The sequence below is a fragment of the Anoplopoma fimbria genome, chromosome 13, assembly GCF_027596085.1.
Source record: "Anoplopoma fimbria isolate UVic2021 breed Golden Eagle Sablefish chromosome 13, Afim_UVic_2022, whole genome shotgun sequence".
In the NCBI taxonomy this organism is placed as follows: Eukaryota; Metazoa; Chordata; class Actinopteri; order Perciformes; family Anoplopomatidae; genus Anoplopoma; species Anoplopoma fimbria.
The window spans coordinates 20528485-20539965 of record NC_072461.1 but is presented as its reverse complement, the minus strand read 5'-3'; the positions used below and the strand labels follow the sequence as shown (position 1 = coordinate 20539965).

General features: G+C 40.4%; 1 protein-coding gene across 1 annotated transcript; it reads left to right on the top strand.

Moving 5' to 3' along the window:
• Nucleotides 1-1738: 1738 nt before the first annotated feature.
• Nucleotides 1739-11112, top strand: lrp13 (low-density lipoprotein receptor related-protein 13). Its single transcript, XM_054610132.1, has 21 exons — nt 1739-1811; nt 1984-2139; nt 2925-3140; nt 3272-3490; nt 3952-4167; nt 4274-4503; nt 4877-5006; nt 5426-5616; nt 5897-6083; nt 6435-6647; nt 6760-6934; nt 7032-7233; nt 7535-7699; nt 8028-8228; nt 8364-8913; nt 9056-9175; nt 9488-9595; nt 9743-9976; nt 10093-10459; nt 10853-10961; nt 11052-11112. The coding sequence occupies exons 1-21, from the start codon at nt 1754-1756 to the stop codon at nt 11073-11075; spliced, it is 4071 nt and encodes a 1356-aa protein (XP_054466107.1). The 5' UTR covers nt 1739-1753; the 3' UTR covers nt 11076-11112.
• Nucleotides 11113-11481: the final 369 nt, after the last annotated feature.

Below are 11481 nucleotides of genomic sequence, written 5' to 3'. Positions count from 1 at the left end.
ATATATATTCTTAGATTTGATTATGATTATATTAATTAATTATTTTCATTTTTTATTTGATTTTAGCGTTTTATTATTATATTTGATTATGTCTTTATCTTGGGTAGTTGTTCAGTTTTAATATATATTCTTAGATTTTATTATGATTATATTAATTAATGTATTTCATTTTTTATTTGATTTTAGCGTTTTATTATTTTATTTGATTATGTCTTTATCTTGGGTAGTTGTTCAGTTTTAATATATATTCTTAGATTTTATTATGATTATATTAATTAATTATTTCATTTTTTATTTGATTTTAGCGTTTTTTATTATTATATTTGATTATGTCTTTATCTTGGGTAGTTGTTCAGTTTTAATATATATTCTTAGATTTTATTATGATTATATTAATTAATTATTTTCATTTTTTATTTGATTTTAGCGTTTTATTATTATATTTGATTATGTCTTTATCTTGGGTAGTTAGTTGTTCAGTTTTAATATATATTCTTAGATTTTATTATGATTATATTGAATTAATTATTTTTTTTATTTTCATTTTTTATTTGATTTTAGCGTTTTATTATTATATTTGATTATGTCTTTATCTTGGGTAGTTGTTCAGTTTTAATATATATTCTTAGATTTGATTATGATTATATTAATTACTTTTTTTCATTTTTTTATTTGATTTTAGCGTTTTATTATTATATTTGATTATATCTTTATCTTGGGTAGTTGTTCAGTTTTAATATATATTCTTATATGTTTTTATGATTATATGAATTAGTTTACAGTACCAGTCAAAAGTACTCATTCAATGGTTTTTCTTTATTTTTCTTTTTATATTTTTCTACATTGTAGATTAATATTGAAGACATCCAAATTATGAAGGAACACATATGGAATTATGTGGTAAACAAATGCTCAACAAACCAGAATATGTTTTATATTTTAGATTCTTCAAAGTAGTTGAATGAGAAGGTCCAAACTTTGAATTAATTAATTTCATTTTTTATTTGATTTTATTATGATTATATGAATTAATTTATTTCATTTTTTTATTTGATTTTAGATTTTTTATTATTATATTTGATTATGTCTTTATCTGGTTTTGTGTTGTTAAGATTGCGTTTCTTGGGTAGTTGTTCAGTTTTAATATTCTTAGATTTTATTATGATTATATGAATTAATTTATTTCATTTTTTATTTGATTTTAGCGTTGTAATATTATATTTGATTATTGTGATTGTTTTACCCTGTACAGCACCTTGAGATTTCATTGTATTTTAAAGTGTGCTATATAAATAAAATCCATTATTATTATTATTATTATTATTATTATTATTATTATTATTATTATTATTATTATTATTATTATTATTATTATTATTATTATTATCTTTCATTCAGAGAGGTTAGGAGGCAAAAAGCTATTTATATTTAACATTTTCTCAGAAAATTAACTCATTAAAATTGTCAAAAAAATACCTCAATAGATTAACAGCAACACTTAAAAAATGAATAATAAATATCACAGTCAGTCTTAATTGGAGAGGTCCACTATGAGTTTTAATATTTTTTTTAACTTCCGTTTATGTTTGATACGATAACCTCAACAGCTGCGGAGGATAATAGGGCCAGCATCATTAGCTCCTCCCCTCACTCAGGTGTTCAGTTAGATTGTATTGGCATCACCTGGTACCGTTATAAAATGCTGCACGTGAGCACTTGGCAGACTTTAATCTGTTTTATTTTGTCTGTAGCGATGGGTGGATGTTTGCTTCTTTGTGCTGTCTTTTTACAATTGTCAGGGCCCTTGCAAGGTGAGACGGGTCTACCAAAACTAATTTCATACAAAAATATCCTGATCAGACATTCCCATTATAGTCTAATTAATGCAGAGTTGAGATGTTTCTCAGTTCAGACGCAGAGAGAGAGTTTTATCGGCTATAATCTTTTATTTTAGCAGTGTGTGACATTTTGTGATCCAAACAGTTGTTTCAGCTGAGAGCGGTTCTTTGAAGTGTGGCCTGGGCTCTAAACTGTGCAAGGATGGCTCCGAGTGTGTCCTCTACAGCCATGTGTGTGATGGAGAGCCTGACTGCAAGGATGGTTCAGATGAAGAGGACTGCGCTTCAGGATGCGATGAAGGTACAGGACTGGAAGTCAAACGATTTGTCATTAGTTTTTTGAGGTTTGCTTTAACTTACTCAGTCAGATGGGATAGTGTTTGTCAAATGAAGTTCTGTGAATGTATGGCTATCACTGAAGAGTTTAGAAGTCAAGTTAGATGAGACTATTTTAATTCTTATTTGGCATAATCAATAAAATGCATGACTTGTATGATATTTTCAAGTTTAAAAACCTGGAGGATGTGTCTTAATAGGTAAGAAAAAATAAATAAATAAATAAATCACTCCACCCTGTGGGGCGAATGAATTCACGAAGCTGAAATTGCAGAGGAAACACTACAGTTGTAAAGTTAAATCCTGTCAGATTAAATGGGGCAAAACACTCAGTTTATTAGATACAACATGCTAAAACTAATGCAGTCGTGTCCAACAGCCCTGCTATGAATCCTACCTTCATGAATGTTTGTCATATCGGTGAGGCTAGGCTTTCTGTATTATGCAATACAGTTAGGCAGCACCACAAACTTAAGCCTCAAAAATGATCATACAGTTGAATCAACACTTATCTAAAACAGTTAAAAAAAATAATAACTAAACATTTTAACATACAAGAATGTAGGATTTATTGCAAGATTGCTTGGTTTAGCTAGGTGGACCTAATAATAGGCATATTATGTAATAAAGTTACTTTTTTGATATAGTATCTAATTGGCATCAATCAAACATACCACTATTATATGGACAATTGTAAACTTTGTTTCTGTCATAACCAATACATGTCTTTTTAATATAAAATTCCTGCAGATCAGTTCCAGTGTGCTCATGGGAAAAAGTGCATAGACAAGGTCCAGGTGTGTGACGGCGTACCTCAGTGCCAGGACCGTTCTGATGAAATGCAGTGCACGAAGCAGACTGAGGGCTGCGTTCATCACTGTGACAACAATAGTCGCTGCATTCCTGCAAACTTCATCTGTGATGGAGAGAGGGACTGTTTGGATGGCACAGACGAAGCCAACTGCGGTACGTTAAAGTGATTTTGAGAAGATTATCAGATCTCTCAGAGGAGATAATTTACATCCATATGTCACACTTGCATAGTATGTGCTCTTGCATCATCGTATTTACCCATTTTATTTTTTCATCTGCATCAGAGGACCAAGAGGAAGATGAGCATGAAAAGGAGGAAGGGGCCGGTTCAACCCCTTTGCCTGCTGCCTCTGTTGACTCCTCAACCCCCATCAAGTGTCCTTTGGGCTCTAAACCCTGCATGGACAACATAGAGTGTGTTCTATACAACCATCTCTGTGACGGAGAAGCAGACTGCAAAGATGGCTCAGATGAGGGAGAATGCACATCAACGTGTGAAACAGGTAATCTGGTGGTTGGCTTGTATGGGTGTGAACTCCTGTACGTGGGTCAAAAAACATTACTTCATTGCCATCTAGTGGGCAGCGTTCATATTGATGTTTTAGCACATCAGAATACCTTTCATGTGTTGGTGCTGAAACAGATCAGAAATTTGGCTTATGTATGTGCTGAGGTTTTTTTTGTTAAATCGTATTTATCTGAATTTGGTCTAAAAACACATTGGTCTAAAGTGACATTGTCATTTATAGTCACTGCAAAGAGTTAAGTAATTGCAAATCCTTCATGGGTAGTGAACATTAACAAATAGAGTTAAGATACTGTGTAGAGGAAGAGCCAGATATTTGGTGTATGTTAACAGGATTAGTTAAATCCACTAAAGCAGTTAACGCACTACACAAATAATAAAGCTCAAATATAACCCCAGTTCTGCCAGCATCCTGATTTTACCATTTGTCTCATGCAGACCAGTTCCAGTGCGCGCATGGTAAGAAGTGCATAGAGCAGACCCAGGTATGTGACGGCGTGCCCCAGTGCCAGGACCGCTCGGATGAACTGGGATGTACCGAGCAGATGGAGGGCTGCACTCACCAGTGTGATAACAAGACCCGCTGCATTCCCAACAGCTTCCTCTGTGACGGGGAGAGGGACTGTATGGACGGCAGTGACGAAGCATTCTGTGGTACATTGTCATTGAACAATAAAATGAATATATGCTGTTATTCAGCTCTGCTTGTATGGGACGACTTATGTGACTGTATCTTTGGCCTCTTTACTCCCTTCCTCAGCTGACAAGGGCTGCAGTGCCGCTGAGTTCAAGTGTATCAGTGGCCAGTGTGTGTCGGCCACAATGCTTTGCGATGGTCACCCAGACTGCTGGGACCGCTCAGATGAGGAAAGCTGCACCAACGCACCGGTCTGCACAACCAAACAACGCTGCCCCCAGAGCAAAGAGTGTCTGGTGCAGGAGTGGATCTGTGATGGAGATCAGGACTGCAAAGATGGCACAGACGAGAAGGTGGATGTTGAAGGAAACACTAAAAGTTTCTTGTGCAAAAGTGGATATCAAAGTAGAAGAAAGTCTTGTGTTTGACCCCATTTATAGGAACACATTTACTTGTTTTATGTCATGTATGTGGAACATTAAGGGTGAAACAAAGCTGCTAATCAGCACTGAAAGGGGATTTTGACATATGACTATGGTATTTGTTCAGATTAAAGAATTCCTCATACCGCTCAGCCACATGAAGAGTACTTCAGTTAGGCAAATGCTTGTTTTGGTAGTTTATAGCCTGGCATGTAATGTCAAATACCCTGTTCACTGTATTTTCAAATCAAAATTTTGACTTCCAGTTTAGATGATGGTGAATAATCCTTTTGTTCTTCTTTAGGATTGTCCTGTGGCTCCACTGAAATGTGGTACGTTCCAGTGGTCGTGTAAATCAAAGACCAAGTGTATCCCTACAGCCTGGAGGTGTGACAGCCTGAAGGACTGCGACGATGGCAGTGACGAGACTGAATGTGAGTAGTTGTCAATTTAGGTTGTTTAACCCATTTCCAAAAAGAAATTAAACAGTTTGCTTGAAATGAAGTGAGGTTGTCATCATAACTGCACATCTCCAGTCTGAATCCAGCTGGGGATTTATTGTTGCATGTAAAGCCCTCTATTCCCACAGTTCCTGTCTTAAGTCTTTGTGTATTTACTAATGAAGTAAAAAAATAAAATAAAAATGACAAATGTAAAATAGTGTGTGTAAATACAATAAAAGAAAACCTTTCTATTGATGGTAAAAGGGATCAAAATGACCCTCATAAGAGCTTAAACATTGTTTTAATTTGTTAACTTTCAGTGAAGGGGTTTCCTTTGTTTTAAAATGTGACTAAATACCTGTAAAATATTGTATTTAACATCAAAATGTGTGTGTGTGTCCTCGTACCAGGTGAGCTGGTGCCATGCCTCCCTCACCAGTTCCAGTGTGGCAGCCAGGAGTGCCTGGATCCGATCCTGGTGTGTAACAGCATCACCAACTGCGCAGACGGCTCGGACGAGGGGGGCAGCTGCCAGATTGACTGTGCGGAGGCAGATAACAGCCGCTGCTCCCAGGGCTGCTACACCACGCCACAGGGAACGGTAAGGACCCTATGTCCAACTTTGTGTGGTTGATGTTGACCAATTAGGTTAAAGTCCATCCAAACAATCAGTGGTTTGGGGTGGAAAAAATAAACAAAATGCAGTATAAACTGATTTGTGAATGTAACAGTACAATGATGTTTTTGAAAGACTATTCGTGATTAAAAAAATAAGCATCATTTAGTCAAGTTAAAGTGTGAGTATCATGACAACTTACCCTCTGAGAGTGTTACTTAAATGTTGCAGTTCCTCAGACTAATACATGTTAATTGCGGTGTAGCGTTGTCGCTGTGCAGCAGGGTTCAAGCTCATGGAGGACGGGTTGACCTGTGCTGATATTGATGAGTGTGAAGGCCGGTGGCCAGGCGTCTGCAGTCAGCTGTGCATCAACACTCTAGGGTCATACCAATGTGACTGTCACCCAGGCTACATAATGGAGATGGGTGGACACCACTGCAAGATCACCGGTAAAGTCCTTTTGGTAGACACCCTTAGTGGGCCATAGAGAAGTGTTTGCATCATAGAAATGTAAAGGAATCATCAACAATATGGGATATGCACTTTTCATACAACTCAATTTGTGGCTGAGAAGATTGATTCCACTCATATCTGTCTGTTCATTATGGAGCTACAGCCAGGCACAGAAATGCAACCTATAAAGTTGAAAGTGTACAAAAATGTTGATGATGTATTGGATATAAATCTTATGAGTAATATCTCAGCTGTGGTTGTATAAATGCATCCCCTCCTTTAGATTATCCTGAGTGGGGCTCAAAATAACTATTGGCACCTTAATGCTAATCCTTTTCGCTCCTCAGGTGAACCCTTCCTGTTGACGTCCGTCCATACGGACCTCTTCTTGTTTGGCCTGCGCAGTGGCAGCCTAGATGTGTTGTCGTCCTCTGCCAAGAGGGCCATCCTCTCCCTGGACTACGACTGGAGCGAGCAGAGGGTGTTTTGGGTCAGTCTGGACACTGACAGCATCAGGTGGTCCTCGCTGGACCAGAAGACCACAGGAACTCTGATTAAGGGTCAGTGCAACACAAATGTGGTTGAGTATTGTATGTGACATAATGGAGGAAAAGGTATTCACTGTTGTGAATAAGGAAACTTCTCAAGACATGCGACACCTTGTTTCCACAGGTGTCCGAGCTGATTCTATTGCTGTCGACTGGCTCGGGAGGAACCTGTACTGGATCGACGGAGTGAACAGTCAGATTGTTGCCATCAGACTGGCCACAGGCACTGTGGACCATAGTATCATCCTAGATGAAGACCTGGATCAGCCTCGCTCTCTGGCACTGCTCCCACAAAAAGGGTCAGCATGACTTTATTTCATTCTCCTAACCCGTGTGCAATGTTTGTAAACAAAATCTCAAAGAACAGTATTAAGTGTCTTTAAATCATTCTACCAGGTTGATGTTCTGGACTGAGATCGGAAATGCAGTGAAGATAGAGCGTGCCGGGATGGACGGGTCGGAGAGGAGGGCAGTGGTGAACTCCAGTCTGGGCTGGCCGGGCGGTGTGGCTGTGGACACCATCTCTGAGCGAGTCTACTGGACGGATGAAAGGCTGAGGGCAATAGGATCTGCAACGCTGGATGGAGATGACATTCGGGTAAAACCTTTTTGGAAGGGGGATGTTGTCTGGTTCTGAGATTTGAATACATTTTTCACTGTTCCGATGCAACCACTCCAAAGCATGTTGCAGGCTTTTAAAAACCAATGAAAACACTACAACTCAATAGCAAAAGGTCCTCCTGCCCTCTGTGTAAATATAAGTACCCCACAAGTGGCACTTCATTGAAGGGTTTTGTTTTTTTCAAAGAGGCCTGAGCATAGATTTCATCTAAAAAACAGCAAGACACTCTGAATTAAAATGCTTAAATAATAAATGTGTCTCAATGTCATTTTTTCAGATTCTACAGATGAAAGAGACCACCAACCCATTCTCACTGGCAGTGTTCAATGACATGCTCTACTGGTCTGATGCCAAGAAGCGAGTGGTGCTGGCTGCCCATAAAATATCTGGCAAAAACCACCAAGTTCTCCTGAAAAGACCCAGACAACCTTTTAGTGTGAAGGTGAGTAAATTATTTAGAATTAAGCTGGAAATGAGGCTGCTATTGTTTAATGGAGAAGCTGTAACTAAATTTGGATCACTTCATTTATGCTGAAGTGCTCACAGCAGTGATCCATAGTGCCCACGCACAGCTACAACTTTGCATGTTTGAAGTGTTTCACATTAGAATGAGACCAACCAGTTTTGGAAAATGATAAAAACCTGGGGTTGACTGGTGTTTTACATCATAAATGCACCATTCTCAAGATATATTATTTTATCAGCATGAATAGTAGGTTGCAAGAAAAGCATTATTTGAATGCTTACCTGTTCCCTTTCTTGGTTTGCAGGTCATCCACCCATTGCTCCAGATGGGCATTGAGAACCAGTGTGAGAAGATGAACTGTTCCCACATGTGTGTGTTGGCCCCGGGACCCAAGGCTGTGTGCAAGTGCCCCGCTGGACTCTTACTGGCTGAGGATGGTCTTACCTGCTCCAGCCTGGTTAATTCAGCGGTCCTGCTGATGCTGTCTCCCTCTACTGTCACCCAGGTTTTTTTTTTTAAATACATATTTACAATGCGTAGTTACACAAGGTCTAATTTGTTTTTAACAGTATATCCTTTTAAAGGAACAGTTTGACATTTTGAGAAATGTTTCTTCACACTCGTATCTATACTCTCATAGATCTACCTGCAGTCCCGACACACGGCTGCAGACCTGCAGGGCTGGCCTGAACACCTGGCCCTGCAGGTGCCCGGCGTCAATGAGGCAGTCATCATGGACTACAGCGTACGTGACCACACCCTGTTCTTGACGGACGACGGCACAACTTCACTCAGCTCCTTCAAACTGAAGGGCTCCGACTTGTCCTCCCAGGGCCAGCTTCTAAAACTCCTGGGGAACACCATCACCGCCATGGCCCTGGACTGGGTAACGCGTAACGTCTACTGGAGCAGCAACAAACAGCCCCGCCTGCAGGTGACCTCCATCACCAGTGCACACACTGCTGTCCTCATAAAGGAAGGTATTGGCAGAGTGGAGTCCATCGCCCTCCACCCTCCCAGTGGAAGAGTTTGTTTCACCAACCTGGGCCTGCAGGGAAGAGGCACAGTGGCTACTGTAGAGTGCGCCAACATGGACGGAGACGGGCGGAGTGTGGTGTGGAAGGATGCCGTCCAACCCACTTCTCTGGTCTTCTCCAATAATGGGGAGACTATATACTGGGCTGACACGGGTACCTTTTTTTTTTCTTTTTTTTTTTACAAATTTTCAGTATAGTTGGGATGTTTTGTCTTAAAAATGTGTCGTGCATTAAAAGTGGAATAAGCGGTTCTTTGTTTAGAAGGGCAGTAACATGGCTTGGATTCTTTCCCTAGATTCAGGGACCATCGGCTCTGTCCAGCTTAATGGATCTGGATACAAAGAGTTGAAGGCTGATGATGGCCTGGCTTCTGTGGCTGTGAGTGATTATGCGCTGCTCTGGATGACTGTCAGTGGTAAGGGTTCTTAATGTATGTACTAAATGAAAGATAATTGAATGCCATGTTTGTACCACCTACCAGGAGGTGTGGCTATTCAACAAAACCAAAACTTTATGCTTAATGGTTTCTTCTCTGCATAGTTTTTCTATAAATCAGAAGCTCAAGACATTAGCAATTCCTGCATGACAAATGGTCTCAATTCTGCAACTCACAGCTTGACCTTTTTTAATAACTACTTTCTATCAGACTGGATGGTCAAACATCTTACAATAGTTTCTTAGGATTTCTAATCTAACTATATTACTTTTTGTTGATCCTTTCCTTCAGACAAGACCAGGCTGTGGTACAGAGATGAGCAGCAGCAAAACAAGTTGTGGTTTGAGGTCGGCACAGAAGTGATCAGCATAAAGGCGTTCGGCAAGTCCAGTCAGACTGGTACGTAAGAACCACACACACCATTCCATTTCTGATGGCAGTACGCGCTCATTTGGAAAACCCTCTTAACTGAGGTGACAAATGACATCTGGTGCCAAACATGTCAAACTCAAGTTGACCGTCAATCTACTGACTTATTTTTCACAGGTTCAAACCAGTGCACGGAAAACAACGGCAACTGCCAGCACTTATGCCTCGCCACCCCAGGAGGTCGGACATGCAGGTGTGCCCATGACCAAATCCTTGTGAATGCCACCCACTGTGGCCCGGATCAGAGCTGCCCAGATGGCAGCCGGCAGTGTCTGGATCAACTCTCATGCCAGCCTGTTGAGAAGTTCTGTAACGGTCACGTGGACTGCTATGATCACTCGGATGAGAACTGTGAGTCTTTATACCGCCCTTTTTTTAAAAGCAATAAGACCTAGAATATGGATACGTCATACCTTAAAACCACCTCAAACATCCTGAGTTCTCTGTTGAAACTCGTCTTTTCTTAGGTGTCAATCTGAAGCAGTGGTCAGGAGTCAAGGTTCTCGCTCCCACCAAGCCCCGGAGCTCCTCTCCTTCTCCGCCGCCCTCTCCAACTCCTCTCCTCTCCACCCTGAATGTGAAAGTTCTGCCCAAGAACCTGGACGCCGAGCAGTGCAGCCAGAAACGCTGCAGCGGCAACGGACGCTGTGTCGAAACCAACGGAGACACTGCGTGTGTGTGTTCACTGATCTACAGCGGTGACTCCTGTCAAGACAATCTCCTGAAGAACATGCAGAGTCCGATCGTCTACGGCGCCGCGGGGCTCTGTGCGGGAGTGGTGGTCATTGCTGTGCTGGCAGCTGTGGTTAAACGGAAAAAGAGCGCCAACACACGGTTTGTCTAACATTTGATAAATAATTCAGATGAAACCTTCCAGTCACAAATGAACCTATAGATTTGGTCACAATCTGAGAGTTCCTTTTTAACAAGTCCACAGACATTTGTGGCAATCCATGGCAGTCCATCTAGTAGGTGAGATATTAGTCTGGACCAAAGTGGTTGACCGACTGACATTACTATCTCCAGAGCTACACTGTGGCTGAAATAAAGATGGCATCATATGTGCCTTTTCCTATTCCAGGAATATTGATAATGTGAGAATTCAATGCATCTCTACATTAAGGGTCCGTGTAGATGGGGTAAAAATCTGCACAGGTTTGCCACCAACAGCAACAGTTGCCTTTTTATATAAAGCACAGGACTACACTTCTGTTTTCCTTCCTGCAGGAGAGCTAGCCCAGCAGCTGTGAAGGGAACCAGTATGACTGACCTGGAGAACAAAGCTGAGACCACCCCAACTGAACAAACTTCCCCAGCAGACTCCGACAAACCCGAGGTTAACTTCCCAAAAACTCTAACTAGCAGGTTCCCAATTTGTTACTGAGCTTGTGGTATGGCGGTCTGACTTTGCTTTCTTTCTTTGCAGGAAGCGGTATCTTCTGTGGGCTGAGGTTGATTCATGGGCAAGCAAAGTTTTAAATAAACGGTTTGCATTTTGCACATTTTCCTGTGAAGTTATTTCAGCGTTGTTTCCTGTCGGTTAGTCCACCAATGTTGAATTTTTGATGGACTGTAAAATCAAGTTAGTTCAGCCAATTTCAACCAAGAGTGAACATTACACTTGCAAAAGTAGTAAGCACGCTTTTGTTAGCATTTAGCTACTGCTGTTCCCAAGTACAGACTCTCAGAACAGCAACTGTAGCTGAAATCTGGTTTACTTCAGCTAATGCTAAAGTGATGTGGTGAAGTTTGTTTAATACTTGCATACATTTTTTAGGTATTACCATTTTATTTAACACTATTTCTATAACATGCTACGCTTTTCACGTCACTAGATTAAATCAACGGCTTGTTAC

Coding starts and splice junctions, on each gene's coding strand:
- lrp13 (XM_054610132.1), top strand. CDS start 1,754: ATGGGTGGATGTTTGCTTCTTTGTGCTGTCTTTTTACAATTGTCAGGG. Junction 8,914..9,055: donor TATATACTGGGCTGACACGG/GTACCTTTTTTT, acceptor TTCTTTCCCTAG/ATTCAGGGACCATCGGCTCT. Junction 10,460..10,852: donor AAAAAGAGCGCCAACACACG/GTTTGTCTAACA, acceptor TCCTTCCTGCAG/GAGAGCTAGCCCAGCAGCTG.